The sequence below is a fragment of the Mustela lutreola genome, chromosome 12 (genome assembly GCF_030435805.1).
Source record: "Mustela lutreola isolate mMusLut2 chromosome 12, mMusLut2.pri, whole genome shotgun sequence".
Classification (NCBI taxonomy): domain Eukaryota; kingdom Metazoa; phylum Chordata; class Mammalia; order Carnivora; family Mustelidae; genus Mustela; species Mustela lutreola.
Window position 1 is genome coordinate 18,620,118 of NC_081301.1, and position 17,505 is coordinate 18,637,622.

Below are 17,505 nucleotides of genomic sequence, written 5' to 3' on the forward strand. Positions count from 1 at the left end.
CAAATACTGCATCTAATTGACATACATGGTCATCTCTGAAGAAGCAAGTGTAAGAATAACATGGGCATAGAAAAATGCCAATTTGCAAAGTGACCAATTAAAAACCAAATACATCTCAACTATTTTCTTGAACTATATTCAGGAGTATTTTCCAATTAAATAGGAGAATGAATGTATATGTATATGTATATGTATATGTATATGTATATGTACATATCATTCCCACATGCATCCAGAGCATACTTAGGTCAATTTATAACCATCTAAGGTTTAGCCATGTCTTCCTATCCACTCAAGAATTTCCCAACCACCTTTGACAACAGCCCTTGCTCTGGCTACCTTGCTTGTCCATACAGATAAATAGTCATAAGACAGATGAATAAGACAATTTAGCAAAGTTAGGAACTGCCTCTCAATGACATAATCTCCTCCATACTCTGTTGGTATCTTATCCTCTCTCTTTTTAAGGCTTAGTTTAGATTCTATCCTTTCCAACTACCATTCTTCGACAATTCTTTTCATTTGTTTCACACTCCATAAGCAGTAGTACCCTATACCACAAAATCAGTCATTTGCATTCCTTCCTACTTTGTTCCTTAAGTATTAAATGTGTGATTCCCTTTTATTTATAATTCTAATGTTAAGACCTCTGAGGGTAGTCACTTGGTCTTGTTTATTTCTACCTCCACAAAACTCTGATTATTGTGGAAAACACAATGTTTATTAGTCTGTTCAGGCTATTATAGAAACATAACACAGACCATTATTTTGGCTTAAACAACAAAAATTTATTTTCTTACATATTCTACAGGATAACAGTTCCAATTCAAGGTGCTGGAAAATTCAGTCTGGTGAGGCCTCTCTTCTTGGCTTGCAGATGGCTGCCTTCTCGGTCTGTCCTCACTCGACCTCTCCTGTGTGCACAGAGAGAAAGAAAGAGGGAGAGGGGGAGTTCTGTCACATTGGTGATCCTCCTCTACTAAGGACACTAGCACTAACAGATTAGGGATGTACTCTTATGACTTCTTTCAAACTTAATTACCTCTCTACAGACCCTATCACCAAATATAGTCCCATGAGAAGTTCAGGCTTCATTCAGTATATGAATTTGGGGAAAGGAGAGGACAGGATTTAGTCCATAACGCTCAGTGAGAATAGTGTAAGTACTTGCAGATTGCAGAAAACATCAGAGACTCATGGACATTCTTTCTGAGCCATCTCCTGCCCTCAATCATAGTTTGGACAACTGCTTTAGAAACATTCTATCAGGTTCTCCAAAACACCTGACTTTTTAAGGTTTTAGAAATAGATCAAGGAGAAGAGAAATTGAGGCTCAAAAGGGCTGTTCCCATGGTGACATAACAATTAAGAAGCAGTGGGCAGGAATTAAAACTCGCCTTGCCTTCTAGCATGTTCATTGTTTAAACCTCTGCCTCCCAGGGTGGAGGGGAACCAGCAGATGCTGCTCTGCTAAATTGGGACTGGAGGACAAATAATAAGAGGCAGGAAATACTGAACATCTACTGTGATTATGGCCTCTTGGCACTACAATGACTCATTCAGTAGGCTCATTGAGGAAAGATTGAAAGGATTTGTAAATCTATGAAAGATTTCTACTTATCATATTGTTGCTTATATCATTATTTTAACTCTGACATTAGCCACTCACTGCACAGAAAGAGAAATAGGACAAAAGTTACATGACTTACCCAAAGGCACAGAGCTAGAGCTGAGATCCAAATCCAGGTCTGGTCTATACCGTTCCAAAGTTTTGCCCTTTTCTCTATTCCTTGCCATCTCCCCATATTTCCAGAAGCTGAAAAGTAAGTGAAAATCATTCCTTCAAGACAGCAATATTCTTCTAAAGGCCAGTTTGTATCAACACTATAGGCAATACTGGAGGAGTATCAGGAAAACTTCCAACGCAGGAGATAGAACATCAAAATTCACTCAGAATGACAATATTCAATAGAGTCAATTAGCAATGGATACTAACAAGCTTATTGTTTTCCCTCATTTCCTTGTAGAAGAGAATTCCTTTGAGAAGATCAGGAACCCACTCATCTGGATTCTCCTCTGTGCTTCCACATCCGCACTTCTGCCTGAGACTGAGACAGCCTAGGAGCGAAAGCACAAAAACCCCCTAGCCAAACCCACCTCCACCATGGGGGCCATGACCCGGCTGTTGGCGGGCATCCTCCTAGCCTTGTTCACCCTCACAACTGAAGGTGGGGTCCTGAAGAAAGTCATCCGGCACAAGCGACAAAGCGGGGTCAATGTCACTCTGCCAGAGGAACAGCAGCCGGTAGTGTTTAACCACGTCTACAACATCAAGCTGCCTGTCGGTTCCCAGTGCTCAGTGGATCTGGAATCAGCCAGTGGGGAGAAGGACCTGGCCCCACCATCAGAGCCCACTGAGAGCTTCCAGGAGCACACGGTCGACGGGGAAAACCAGATCGTCTTCACACACCGCATCAACATCCCCCGCCGAGCCTGCGGTTGCGCGGCGGCTCCCGACGTCAAGGAGCTTCTGAACAGACTGGAGGAGCTGGAGACCCTGGTGTCTTCCCTGCGGGAGCAGTGCACCATGGGAGCCGGCTGCTGTCTCCAGCCTGCTGAAGGTACACCCAGCCCCTCGCCGTCCACAAGGGAGAAATGATGAGCACAGCCAGCTCCCTCACTTTGTTTCCAAAAAAGGTTCCCTGGGGAACTGGCCTCACAAAGTGTTCATTGAAAAGAGATTTTATGGTCAAATAAATGTGGAGAAAGTAGCCCTCTCTGTTCTGCTCTTGGAGAGTCTGGTTAACAAATGTTTCTCAGAGGAGTTTCTAGACCTCTGAGAAGTCTTGCGTGGAAAAACCTTGTTATATTTTAATGACCAGTTTCCAACATTTATTTAACTATGAAATCTACACATTCTGTACCCCAAAACCTAAGAATATATTATGAAATTCCTGACCAAAGATCACTCTCTGAAAGGTGCCGATATGGCCCCATCACCTCATTGTCCAGGCAGGAAAACCAAGGCGCAGAGGGAGGGTGGGATTTTCAGGCCTGCCACAAGTGATCAAGTTAGGGCTTGAACTCACAAAGACACAGTCCTGCCTGTGGTGGTACAAAGTCTGGGAACCGGAAAAAAGGTTCCAGTTTAATGGCAGCAACAACCATCATCACAGTATGCATTGAGCCCTCTCTTATGCATCAGGCACTGTAATTCATTACCTCATTAAACCCTTCCTAGAACTCTTTGAGATAATGTTTAATACTCCCATTCTACAGATCTAACAGCTGAAACTCAAAGTTAACTAACTGGCATAAAATGACACCAGAGTAATAAGAAAAACAAGTTCTGAGTGCAACTGTGATCTCCAGAGCTCACGCCCCCATCCCCCCCATAATAGCCTGTATCCGGTTCTTCCTTTTCTCTGGGATTTTGCCATTTTAGAATTGTCTTCATCTTCACTGCCTAGACTTGACAGGGCTACAGGAATTTTGGCAGCTTCAAATCAGAGCTGAACACCTTTATTTCTGCCACCCCACCCCCCCCCAAAAAATGAGAAAGCACTTTGATAAGTTATTTCAAGAGTAGACCTAATCACCCTAAGTGGAGAGGACTATAGGACATACTCTAGGTTTCCAAGGTGGGTAAGTTTCCTTTAGGCACAAATGACTTTATCTTCCACTTCCATCAACTCCCTGGCAAAATGCAGATGGAAGTTACATAATAGGATTAATGCTAAAGAATGGGTTGAAATAATTGTTGAATGCAGTGCTGTCCGGGAGAAATATAACATGAACCAGATAGTCTTAATTTTTCCAGTAGTCACATTAAAAAAATGAAAAAGAAACAGGTGAAAATAGTTCTAATGAAAGTAGTTTTACTTAGTATAACCATATTATCCACTTTTCAGCATGGGATCAATACAAAACTTATTAACGGGTGTTTTATATTCCTTTCTTTAAACTAAGCCTTTGAAATGCCATATGTATTTGACATTTATACCAAATCTCAATCCAGAGTAGCCACCATCCAATTGTTTAATAGCTACTGTGTCTCATGGCTGCCATACATGAAAACATATGATTCTCACCTTTTGAACTCGTTTTTCTTTTTTTTAAGATTTTATTTATTTATTTAACAGAAAAAGAGATCACAGGTAGGCAGAGAGGCAGGCAGAGAGAGAAGGGGAAGCAGACTCCCCACTGAGCAGAGACCCTGATGCGGGGCTTGATCCCAGGACCCCAGGATCAAGACCTGAGCTGAAGGCAGAGGCTTTAACCCACTGAGCCACCCAGGTGCCCCTCAAACTCATTGTTTTCATTGCCTTCTTCCCTGCTGTTAGGAAGGAGCTAAAACATATTAATACAACTGTATTTGGGTGCAGAGAAAATGGAGCGAGCTTTGTTTCTTCTCCCTGGCTCCATGGAGACTACACCAGCCACTCCTGCAAGCTGAGCCAAGACATGAGGCAGACTTCAAAGAGTTGGAGGCATGTCAGCCCTGACCATGTCTTCCTCAGATTCACCCACCACTGCAGGCTTTCGGATGGGAAGAAAAAGCTAGACACACATGAGCATTGTGGAGGCAGAGCCACATTAGAAGCTGTACCGACAGAATTAGAAAGCCATTCCTAGGCTGCCTCATTTCAGTAATGGAAAATCAGAAAGTTCAGTCACATAAATCAACATAGTGACTTGAGTCAACCCAAAAAACTCTGCAAGAGAAGATCACAATGAGAACAACAGTAGGTCTGTAATGTCCTCACTTAACCCTGATACACCCCAGGGAAGCAGGCTGTTGGTCCCATTGACTGATGAAGAAACTGATATCCAGAGCATCTAACTCGCTTTCCAAATGCAGCACCGCTATGGAGCCAGAATCAGAATTGAGTTCAGTTCAACAAATATTTCTTGGGTGAAACAATTATTCTCTTATGTGCCTGACCTTGACTAGGTGCAGGAGAAATTACATAGCCCAGCCTAATACATTCCACGAGGCAGTGACCTATAATCACCAGGGTCATGGGTATATTTGAAAATTCGATAAAAACTACAGATCCCCTCCCCGAGGGTGGAAAACACACACACACACACACACACACACACACACACACACATAAGTACACAGTCTTTCCCCAGGAGCCCCGGTTTCAGAAAGTACAGGTGAAGAATTCACGCCTCCTCTAAGGGGATGTCAGTTCCCTCTGATTTCACACCTGAGGCAACTAGTTTTCAAGCTAGATGGGACCTGAGGGTGCCACCATCTTCTGGCTGTGTTGGAATCCGGGTCCCGTGGTGGTAACAGAGTAAGCCACTGCTTGTGCTCAGCTGCGGGCCTCTGTTCTCTGGTTGCAGGCCGCCTGGACACGAGACCCTTCTGCAGCGGCCGAGGAAACTTCAGCACGGAAGGCTGCGGCTGTGTGTGCGAGCCTGGATGGAAGGGCCCCAACTGCTCGGAGCCCGAATGTCCTGGCAACTGTCACCTGCGCGGCCAGTGCGTGGATGGACAGTGCGTGTGCGACGAGGGCTTCACGGGGGAGGACTGCAGCCAGCCGGCCTGCCCCGGTGACTGCAACGACCAGGGCAAGTGCGTGGGCGGGGTCTGCGTGTGTTTCGAAGGCTACGCGGGGGCCGACTGCAGCCGGGAGCTGTGCCCGGTGGCGTGCAGCGAGGAGCACGGCCGCTGCGTGGACGGCCGCTGCGTGTGCCAGGACGGCTTCGCGGGCCACGACTGCAACGAGCCGCTCTGCCTCAACAACTGCCACGGCCGAGGGCGGTGCGTGGAGAACGAGTGCGTGTGCGACGAGGGCTTCACGGGGGAGGACTGCAGCGAGCTCATCTGCCCCAACGACTGCTTTGACCGCGGCCGCTGCGTCAACGGCACCTGCTACTGCGAGCAGGGCTTCACGGGCGAGGACTGTGGCCAGCTCAGCTGCCCGAACGCCTGCACCGGCCACGGCCGCTGCGAGCAGGGCCAGTGTGTGTGCGACCCGGGCTTCGCCGGGCCTGACTGCAGCGAGAAGAGGTGTCCCGCCGACTGCAACCAGCACGGCCGCTGCGTGGACGGCCAGTGTGAGTGTGACGCCGGCTTCACGGGAGCGGACTGCGGTGAGCTCCAGTGTCCCAATGGCTGCAGCGGTCACGGCCGCTGCGTCAACGGGCAGTGCGTGTGCGACGAGGGCCACACCGGGGAGGACTGTGGCCAGCTGCGGTGCCCCAACGACTGTCACAGCCGGGGCAGCTGCGTCTGGGGCAAGTGCGTGTGCGAGCCGGGCTTCCAGGGCTACGACTGCAGCGACATGAGCTGCCCCAACGACTGCCACCAGCACGGCCGCTGCGTGAACGGCATGTGTGTCTGCGACGACGGCTACACCGGGGAAGACTGCCGGGACCTGCGCTGCCCCCGGGACTGTAGCAGCCGCGGCCGCTGCGTGGATGGGCGCTGCGAGTGTGAGCACGGCTTCACCGGCCCTGACTGCGCAGATCTCGCGTGCCCCGACGACTGCCACGGCCAAGGCCGCTGTGTGAATGGGCAGTGCGTGTGCCACGAGGGTTTCATGGGCGCCACGTGCCAGGAACGGAGGTGTCCCGGCGACTGCCACGGCCACGGCCGCTGCGAGGACGGGCAGTGCGTCTGCCAGGAGGGCTTCGCGGGCCCCGACTGCGGGCGGCGCTCCTGCCCCAATGACTGCAGCGGCTGGGGCCAGTGCGTGGAGGGCCGCTGCATCTGCAGCGAGGGCTACTCCGGGGACGACTGCTCCGAGGGTGAGTCCCGGCGCTGAGCCACCTGCTGTTGGTTTGGAAGCGGCGCCGGTGCGGGTTGAAGAGCTATGTGTCCTGTTACACCTGCGCCCATGCCCGGGAGCACACACACACCATTGCAGGGGCCCGCGTTACTCACCTGTCACAGGGCTGCCTATTAGAAGGCTCGGAGGCTCATAGAATTTTTCCCAAACACTCTTATCTGGTACATTCTAGAACTGTTATTTGAGTCTACCTATCTAGTCTACACGGAGTGTAACACCCAGTGCCCTGTGGGGAGGTAGATGAAATGAAAACAGCCTTTTTGCCAAATATGAACCTTCTCATCTACTCCCCACTGACACTGAGCCAAAAATAACCTAAATCCCTCTATTTGGATGAGAGCAAAAATTCAGCTCAATTGAATGGACAGTGAGATTACATAAAACTGTTCTACACGCACACTCAGCTAGTGAGTAAATGCTAATTAATCACTTGCGAGGTAGACCCATCTCTTAACTCCTTTTTTATGACTGTCTTCAATCCCAAGGATTATAAGCTCCTTCTAGGAGTGCCATCCTGACAGCACAAGGCACGGTATACAGTAAGAGCTCAATAAACCCGGCTTGAGTGAAAATACAACAAAGAATGATAATGCTTGTGTTCACTGAGGGTCTTCTTTGCACTCCTATTAGCCACCCAGACTATACTTGTTGTAACAGAGAATTTCTGTCCCAATTAAAGGTATCATTGACATGAATAAATAAATGTGTTTAATGGGCCCAAGGCAGGGAAGCCTGGTTGGAAAGAACACCAGGCTGGCAGGGAGGAGGTGTGAGTTCCCAATTTGCTGAGAGAAGCAAAGTTGGGCCAGTCCCTCTGCTTCACTCATACCTAGAAAATGAAAGAATTGGACCAAAGGAGCCCCAGAAACCCTTCCTGCGCTAAAGATGAATGACCTCGAGTTCAGAGCAGAGAGCCAAGCTCAGGCTGCATGTGCCCATGCCAACAGCCCTAATCTGAACTAAGGTCCAGAGAGTAGAGAAGTTGGAAGGGTCAGATCACAAAGAAACCTGAAGGACAGCCTGCAGACCCAGCACTGTAGCCTGAAAGTCACCAAAGGTTTTCAAAATGAATCACAGCAGGAGGCTCTTGATGAGGATTTCATATTAGGAAATGGAAGCTGGACATTGGGGCTCAGTGACTGGCAGTGGAAGGGACAAACACACCTAGAGAGAGAATCTATAGAGGACCGTACTAACACTACCTGACCCAGCTATCTTTTTGCCTTCCTGCCAGTGTCCCCTCCTAAAGACCTCATCGTGACAGAAGTGACTGAAGAGACTGTAAACCTGGCCTGGGACAACGAGATGCGGGTCACGGAGTACCTGGTCATGTACACGCCCACCCACGAGGACGGCCTGGAAATGCAGTTCCGCGTGCCCGGGGACCAGACATCCACCACTATCCGGGAGCTGGAGCCAGGCGTGGAGTACTTTATCCGCGTCTTCGCCATCCTGGAAAACAAGAAGAGCATTCCCGTCAGCGCCAGAGTGGCCACGTGTGAGTTCGCAGAACCCACCCCCACCTCCAAGCCCCAGCAGCGTCTGCGGCCCTTGTCTTGCCCAGTGCATGACCCACCCCCCAAAAGTCACCGCTTCCCCTTCATGCCCGAAGCAGCAGAGCTGTCCTTTCATCATTGCACAGATTAAGACCCTGGGATCCAGTTAAGCCCACTGAATTTTTTTTTTTTAAAGAAACCCCTTGCCTACCAATTCATTTAACTCACGATAACCCTATGAGATCAGGACAATTATTAACCCTTTCTATAGATGAGAAAACTGAGACTAAATGTTCACCATCTCCTCCCAAATCAGACTCTTTATAAGTGACAGAGATGGGATTTAAACCCTGGAAGTCTGGTTGCAGGTTTATGCCCTTACCCATTCTATTCTACTGTTTCCTTTCTATGGAGCTCACTGTCCACATATTAAAAAAAAAAAAAAAAAAAAATAGGGTTCAAGTTCTTCCTTTAAGAATCCAACATCAGTATAATTCCCTTCATACCTAAAAAGAAAGGCTAGAAATTGGTTCTTATTTTTGCTAACTATAACATTGACTGCCACATATTGAAATGTGCTGTGCGCCAGGAACCATGCCCAGTGGTCGACATGCAATGTATCACTCAGTCCTCAAAATGTTCCCAAGAACAGGCCCACTTACCTCTTCCTCCCAAATGAAGAAGGTGAGGCTTAGAGCACTTTCTGCAATTCGCCCCTTCGCGCACAACTTGTAATGCAGAGCCTAGATTTGAGCCCAAGTTTCTCGCATTCCAAATCCTGGGTTCATATGGCTTCACCATATGAAATTGCCAGGATTTAATCCTATGGTGGGTCCTAATGCTAATTGTCACGCTGCCTCACAGTAAACAGCATCCCACAAGTAGTCAGGAATAGAATCCAGCTCTGACAGGGGTGGGGCACCCACCGGTGGGGTTCAGGGAAATCACCGCTTTGTCCACCGCCAACCCCACCACCACCACCACCACCGCCAACATTCAGCCATCCTTCCCTCTGCTCTTCCTGACAGACCTGCCTGCGCCTGAAGGCCTAAAGTTCAAGTCCATCAAAGAGACATCTGTGGAAGTGGAGTGGGATCCTCTGGACATTGCTTTTGAAACGTGGGAGATCATCTTTCGGAATATGGTAAGGGGCACAGAGGAGCGGGCATATTTGACCTCGAGGATCAGAAAGATCATCTGGGAGCTCTACGGACTTTTTATATCAACGTTATTGCCTTCACTTCTGGTGGGAGACAGGGGTGTGCTTACTTAGTCCCTGCATGTCTGCAAATACATTCTAAGTGATTTTTAAGAAGTCAGTAAGCATAGCTCTGAGGGCTGTGAGCTCAAACAGATGCTGAGCTGTCCCCTTGCTCCTTATAGTCTGGAAAACATCTACTCAGAAGAGAATAAATAAGCTCTGTCTCCAGATGCCCCTAGGCATATCTGACCTGCAGTATCCCTTCTCTCTGGGAAGTGGGTCCTGAGTCTGAGCCCAGGCTCTGGCACTAACCAGCCATTGGGACAGCCCCACAACTTCTCTGTTGCTCGCTTCCCAGACTGTCAAAAGAAGGATTGAATCTGTGGCTCTGGACTGCTTTGGCTCTCACATTCTGGCACTTGATTTGAGTGTCCAAGGAGTAAGTACAGAGGTTTACAAGAGGCAGAAGCCAACTCGAGAGGCGTCCTTATCCTCCGTGCATCCTCTGCCATGCTGATCTGCTGGCTAGGGAGAGCTCAGCAAAGGAGTGGATGCTGAAGGAGTGAGCCACAGAGGAGAAGAGGCTGGAACCTTCTTTAGGTCTTACCAAGACTTTCTCCTGTCTTTCAGAATAAAGAAGATGAGGGAGAGATCACCAAAAGCCTGAGGAGGCCAGAGACCACATACCGGCAGACGGGCCTAGCTCCCGGGCAAGAATATGAGATCTCTCTGCACATCGTGAAAAACAATACGCGGGGCCCGGGCCTGAAGAGGGTGACCACCACCCGTGAGTATCACCTTTCATAGCACGGACCCTGTGATAAAGCTGACCATGCCCCACATTGCCTCCTCTGGATAACATTCCCTCTTACAGAGCTTCTGCATCAACTAGGTTTTGCTATGTAAAGAACAAGCCCCAAACTTAAGTGGTTTGAAACAACACATTGCTGATTTGGGGTTGGGCTCAGCTGGTCAATTCTGTTTTGGAGTGGGCTTGTTTCTGCATCTGTGTGGGCTAGGGGCTGGTTGGCCTCGAGTGGCCTCTGTAGGCCAACCTGGGCCTGCTCACACAGCAGCTGAGCCCTGTTTCACTTCGTCAAAGCACATCTCAAGGCCATTCCAGATGTAAGGAGCGGGAAACAGATCCATCCCTTGATGAAAGGAGCCTCAGAGTGACATATCAAGGCAGGCACAGGTACAGGAGGATCAGTAAGAGAGACCATTATAAATAACCTACCACATCATCTAATCTGAAACACCAGTCTTGGGAAAGAGGTTGGGCAAGTATTATTGTTATTTTTTTTCAAGAGTAGAAACTAAGGCTTAGGGCTTCAAAATCAGTTTAACAAATGCCACATGGTGAACACTTGGGGGCCACCACAGGGTCAAAATTGTCAGTGAGGGTCAGTTTTATAACTCTCACCCCCTTTTCCACTGGCACTGATGAGGCGCTGGTCTACGTAGAATGTTTATCCCGTATCTCCAGTAGGAACACACGTTAAATGTCACTCAATAATAAAGATTTCAGAACTTGGAGGTAGAATAGAATTTGGTACTACTAGATCCTTTGGTGAGGAAGAAAAAGAAAATCTGGATTTGGAGTTGTTCTACCAAGAAGCCAAATGTTGAACACCAATAAATAAATAAATAAAATTATTTTGCATCACCATTTGGGAAACCTCACCATCTTCTTTGAGATAGCATCTGTACCAACTGTTTAAGGGATTGATTCTTTTTGGCAGGAGGTTGTTGGAAAATTTAAACCTATTGACTAATGACAAGAAAGAACATCTTGCATTTAAATATTTGCACACTTTGCCTCACTCAGAGCCAACCCCTAGATTGTCTCCTCTATAGACAAGTGTTTTCCATCATTCTGACACCATCCCTCTGTGGTAGGTAGAGAGCAGGTATCGACAGGAAAAAAATCATTAGATCACCAGAAAGGCGTAGAAAAGATCCAGCAAATGCTTACCTGCTGTAGAGAGGGCACACCAAAACTCCAAAACACATTTATCTGCCCCTCGCTTTTTAATTTACTTCTGGGGATTAACTGCTTTATTCTTCTTGCAGGACAAACATCCGAACACCTAAATTCCCTAGTCTCACATAAATATCAGCACTGAGGGGCAGATATTTCCGTGTTCATTTCACTGCTGGCTGAACTTTATCCAGGTTTAAAGGACCTCAAAGTTTGGGTGACAAAACATTTTTGGCTCCTTCACACTGGTATCTGTATAAGGCTGTATTACAACCATTTCTGGCACCTAGATGCTTTTGAGAGACGTTCATATTTAAAGGAACAAGCGTATGGGCTTTGGACCCAATCAGACCTGAATGTGAATTCCAGCTTCGAGGCTCACATTACCTTGCGAAGTTCTACTTCTTGAAGCCTATGACCGGCCATCAGGAACATGGGTTTATAGTGTCCTTGCAGGGTTGTCAGGAGAGTTAAGACATACAAGACAGAGCGCTGGGCTTGGTATGTAGTAAACCACAGCAGTACTAGGTCCCTCTGTTCAAGGATCCAAATCTGGGAGATGCGGGGGTGATCAGTGAGCTCGACTCAATCCTGACTTCTTACGAAAGGGCTGCTAAGGACAGGAGCAGGTGTGGTCGGGGTGCTTGCTAACACCCGTAAGAACACGGGACAGGCAGCTTCACTGTTGAATTGTAACTTTGCTTTCATTGCGCATTCTCTGGGTTCATTGTCTGTAGGCTGAGACTGATGGATGAAGGCTTAGAATTCAAAAGATAGACTCTGCAGGTTTCTCCCAGTCAGATAGGACTTATTCTTCCTCGTTCCCTATATAACACTGAAATTCCTTTCATTGGAAAGGAACTTTTCTAATTGTTTCCTAAACCAGTGCTAAAAACACAAACGTAGCTCTTTTTAAATTGAAGAAACAAGGAAATTTTGACTGGATGCCTTCATATTTTAATTTTAGGCATTTGCCAAATTTTCAGTTTTAATGTTTGCATTAAAATTGTTTATGTAATTAGAAAAAGAGAATTCAGACATAAAGGACAAAGTCCAACACTATGCTGGGGATGAAAAGGAGGTCAAAGACCCACTTTCCAAATAAATTAATTTAGACCCTATCTACGTTGAATAATACATAAACTAGAAAAATATGTTACAGAACAGTGAAAAAAGTGTATTAGGATTCTCTTATTTATTTATTTTTTTGGATTCTCTTATTTTTTTTCCTCTTATTTTTAATTGTGCTAAGACCACTTAGAATGTGATTTGCTCTCTTCGTGAGTAGCATTCCCTCCGGTCCCTTTGTTGTTGGGCACATCCCTAGAACTTACCCATCTTACATAAACTGAACCTTTGTACTTGCTGAGGAGGGTGTATGTGCTCACCTGATTACAAGGGTCAAAGAGGAATCTCGTTAGGAAGTGACAGGTTAAGTGGGGTTTTGAGGGATGACTAAGAGATTTTTCGAGGAGGAGGGGTGATCTCAGGAAGAACAAGTGCAGAGGCCAGGAGGGGAGAAACAGCATGCCGCACCTGCTGTCACAACACAACACACGCGCACGTGAGAGCACAAGGCTGGGTGGGACAGGAGGAGTCTGAGGTGAAGGCACAAAGATGGTGAGGCTTGGGACAAGCCATGGCTTTCTACCTGAATTCTTTCCTCACAAGTAACTCTCCATACCCGGGTAAGCCAGGCGTGGCCTCCCATTTGAGCTCCATAATTCTGATCAGCCATTCAGGGATTTTTGCTTATTTAAAAAGCCAGAGAGACTAAATAAATGTTTTTTTGTTTTTTTATTTTTTTTAATTTAAATTTAAATTCAATTAACCTGCTTACAGTACATCGATAGTTTCAGATGTAAATTAATGTTTTTTTAACTGAAAAAGGCCCTAAGCTTGTTTCTTTTTTTTTTTTTAATTATTTATTTATTTATTTGACAGAGAGATTACATGTAGGCAGAGAGGCAGGCAGAGAGAGAGGAGGAAGCAGGCTCCCTGCTGAGCAGAGAACCCAATGTGGGACTCGATCCCAGGACTCTGGGATCATGACCTGAGCTGAAGGTAGCGGCTTAAACCACTGAGCCACCCAGGCGCCCTCTTTTTTTTTTTTTTTAAGATTTTATTTATTTATTTATTTGACAGAGAGAAATCACAAGCAGGCAGAGAGGCAGGCAGAGAGAGAGAGAGAGGGAGGGAAGCAGCCTCCCTGCTGAGCAGAGAGCCTGATGTGGGACTCGATCCCAGGACCCTGAGATCATGACCTGAGCCGAAGGCAACGGCTTAACCCACTGAGCCACCCAGGTGCCCCCCTAAGCTCGTTTCTTAACTCATGAGCATGGAAATGATAATAGTAACAGGGCAACGACCACTTATCATGTGACTGCCATGCTCCAGGCTCTGCGCTCGGTGCTTTGCAAATATTATCTCCTTTCCTGTTCAAAATAACAACAAGCCCTGCAAGGTAGTTGTCATCCTGCCTATCTAAAGTTTGTCAAATGGGAAATGAAGACTCAGAAAGACAAAAGAAGGTAGAATGGTTAGTAGACACTGATCCGTCCATGCATGGAGCTGGATGGCTGCAAACCCCTCTCTGCTCAGCCCATGGCGCCGGCCCCAGTCTCTGAAACCACTCTGCTGTCTGCCTGTCACAGGTTTGGATGCCCCCAGCCAGATCGAGGTGAAAGATGTGACGGACACCACAGCCCTGATCACTTGGTTCAAGCCTCTGGCCGAGATCGATGGCATTGAGCTCTCCTACGGGATCAAAGATGTGCCTGGCGACCGCACCACCATTGATCTCACCCAGGATGAGAACCAGTACTCCATCGGTAACCTGAAGCCGGACACCGAGTATGAGGTGTCCCTCATCTCCCGCAGAGGTGACATGTCCAGCAACCCGGCCAAGGAGACCTTCACAACAGGTAGTGGGCCTTCTCCGGTGAACAGCCAGAAGGGAAAGTAGGGTTGTGAGACATCCATCCCACTCCGCTGGGGTCCTTCCAGGCTCCTCGGACAGTGGAAATGGAAATAGACAGTAGAAAGGGAAATTTCATTCCTTTAAATATTTATTTTAAAATATTGTAGCAATTGATCAACTTTTTCAAGGAAAAAAAAAACTCTATCCAAATAACTTTCTAAAACACACACACACACACACACACACACACAAAAGCATACTGGGAAAGTGCTGGTCTGACAATCTCAGGTAAAAGAAGTTCTGATTAAAATAAAATTCATGTAAATATTTCCATAATAAAACGCAGTTTATGGAAAGCATGAATAACAAAGATGCCTCTGGCATTCCTTTTTTTAAAAGATTTTATTATTTGAGAGAGAGAGCATGAGTGAGGGTAGGGGCAGAGGGAGAGGAGAGAGAAAACCCAGAAGCCGACTCCCAGCTGAGCATGGAGCCCAACATGTGGTTTCATCCAGGCCCTTGAGATCATGACCCGAGCTGAAAACGGAGACATACTGACTGAGCCAGCCAGTCACCCCTGTGGCATTTTCTTAGAAGTCCCAACAGATCCATCAATCATTGAGCCAATAAATATTTTTTCAAAGCTCAGTAACTTATGAATTATTAGAAATACAGCGATGGGCACGGCATACCAGTTCTTACACTCATTCAAACTTACCTTATTCGTAAGTTTCTGTGTATTTTTCTCTTTTTTTTAAGATTTATTTATTTGGCAGACAGAGATCACAAGTTAGGCAGAGAGGCAGGCAGAGAGAGAGGAAGGGAAGCAGGCTCCCTGCTGAGCAGAGAGCCAGATGTGGGGTTCGATCCCAGGACCCTGGGATCATGACCTGAGCTGAAGGCAGAGCCTTTAACCCACTGAGCCACCCAGGCGCCTCTATGTGTAGTTTTTTTAAGCATAAAATCTGAGGAGCATGAAAATGACTAGAGTATCACACACATTAATAATGGGGAAAGGTAAACGAATAAATAAAATAAAATAAGGGCAAAAGAGGTGCCTGAGATGCAGTATTTGTTAGATCTGTCCGTTGGGTACTGAGTTGAGGGGGTGTTGCCATTTTTTCTCCAGGAGCATGTGCTGCATGTCTTAGCTTGAATTTTCAGACTCCCACTCTCCTAGCGCCTAGCATTTTCAATGCAAATGTCCCTTCCTCTTCCAAACAGGCCTGGATGCTCCTAGGAATCTCCGTCGCGTCTCCCAGACGGACAACAGCATCACCCTGGAATGGAAGAACGGCAAGGCGGCCCCTGACAGTTACAGAATTAAGTATGCACCCATCTCGGGAGGTGACCACGCCGAGGTCGAAGTCCCACGGAGCCAGCAAGCCACCACCAAAGCCACGCTCATAGGTGAGCTCTGCCTCCCCGACCCAGCCCACCCACACACTGGGTTGGGAGGGGTGGGGCATGTCCCCATTTTGCAGCCCCCCACAGAGAGAAAGAAGTGCAGTCCCAGCAGTTCTCTCACTTGGACTTCAGCGAGACAGGCTGTAGAACATACCAGACACTGAGAGATCATAGGGTGCAGTGACAGACAGCTCAGGACTGTCTTCATGATCCTCGGAAAGTTTTCCCAGTTTGGGGCTAAATATCCACCTGCACATTCTCCCTTAGGTTTGAGGCCAGGAACTGAATATGGGATTGGAGTGTCTGCTGTGAAGGCTGACAAGGAGAGCGACCCAGCCACCATCAATGCGGCCACAGGTAAGACAGTCGTTGGTCCCCACCACCTCCGGGCTGGCGCTGGCAGACACGCTGGGGCCCAGGAGGCAGAAAACCTATTTGGAAAGAAACAGTAGATGCACAGAGGAGAAAGCATCCCCTAGGATCATCTATCCCAGATGTCCAATTCAAAAGTAACATAACCACACTGCATCTTAATGATCCTAAAGGGGAATGAGATTTTTTTTTATGAGAAATTGGAACCAGATTTTATAAGAAACCTGCCAACTTTTTTTAAAGTTCATAATCAGTTCTTTTTCTTTCTTCTTCTTCTTTTTTTTTTTTAAATAAACCACAGTCTGATCAAAACACATCTGGGAGGTTTTTTTTTTTTTTTTTAGGAAACACCTGACTTTTATACTATACCCTTGTCCTACAGACAGTAGGTAGCAGGAACATAGTTTCAGACAGACTGTGCTCTTACTTTCATCCTGAAGCTCCAGGCTCTGGCAGAGGGCGATGAGGAAGGAGCTGTATGATTTGAAGCCATTGACTCTTTGCTCAAGTTCCCCCCCCCGCCCTGGAAAATTTGTTAAAAGAAAACTTTTCCCTCTAGTTCTCCACCAGCCTCCTCCATCCTCCCCCCAGTCACTGTGAAGAAAATGGGTCTGGTGTGCAAAGGGGATGAAGGTCATGCCTCATGGAGCTTCCCCATTATGCAGGACCCAATGCTGATCACTTGCACAAACACACTTTTTTTTTTAAGATTTTATTTATGTATTTGACACAGAGAGAGATCAGAAGTAGGCAGAGCGGCAGGGAGAGGGAGAAGCAGTCTCCCCAGTGAGCAGGGAGCTCGATGCAGGCTTCTATCCCAGGACCTTGGGATCATGACCTGAGCGGAAGGTAGTTGCTTAACTGACTGAGTCACCCAGTTGCCCCACACACTCTTTTTTATCTTTTTCTTTGGAGGTAATTGTCAATTCACATTCTGTTGTGAGAAATGATACAGAGGGATTCCCTCAGTTTCCCCCAATGGCTAACAATTGTGTAATCATTGAACAATATCACAACCAGGAAACTGACATTGACACAATCTATCAGCTTTATGTATATTTCACCGGACAGTACATGCAGCTCATTTTTGTAGGTGGGTGTACTTAGCCCTACACAGTTTTATCCTGAGCAGCTTTTTTCATCCATCGGTATGGTTAAGACACAGAATAGTTCCATCACTAGGGTCGCTTTTGTCCCTTTTTTTTTTGTCCCTTTTTTTTTATAGCCACGGGCAACTCCTTCCCTCCCTCCCCCTCTCCCTAGCCCTGGGAAATCCCCAGTCTTCATCTCTGTGCTGTTGTTATTTCAAGAATGCCACATAG

At 47.0% G+C, this 17,505-nt stretch overlaps 1 protein-coding gene across 10 annotated transcripts in view; it reads left to right on the top strand.

Annotated features, from left to right (window-relative positions):
* Window positions 1–17,505, top strand: part of TNC (tenascin C) — a 92,769-nt gene that overhangs the window by 26,042 nt on the left and 49,222 nt on the right. For all 10 annotated transcript variants that reach the window (XM_059141975.1, XM_059141977.1, XM_059141976.1 and 7 more), the window contains exons 2-9: window positions 2,028–2,621; window positions 5,356–6,765; window positions 8,041–8,304; window positions 9,331–9,446; window positions 10,134–10,290; window positions 14,139–14,408; window positions 15,629–15,814; window positions 16,079–16,168. In XM_059141975.1, the coding sequence (XP_058997958.1) occupies window positions 2,165–2,621; window positions 5,356–6,765; window positions 8,041–8,304; window positions 9,331–9,446; window positions 10,134–10,290; window positions 14,139–14,408; window positions 15,629–15,814; window positions 16,079–16,168 (2,950 nt within the window). In that variant the 5' untranslated portion in view covers window positions 2,028–2,164. The remainder of the gene's footprint in view (window positions 1–2,027; window positions 2,622–5,355; window positions 6,766–8,040; window positions 8,305–9,330; window positions 9,447–10,133; window positions 10,291–14,138; window positions 14,409–15,628; window positions 15,815–16,078; window positions 16,169–17,505) is intronic.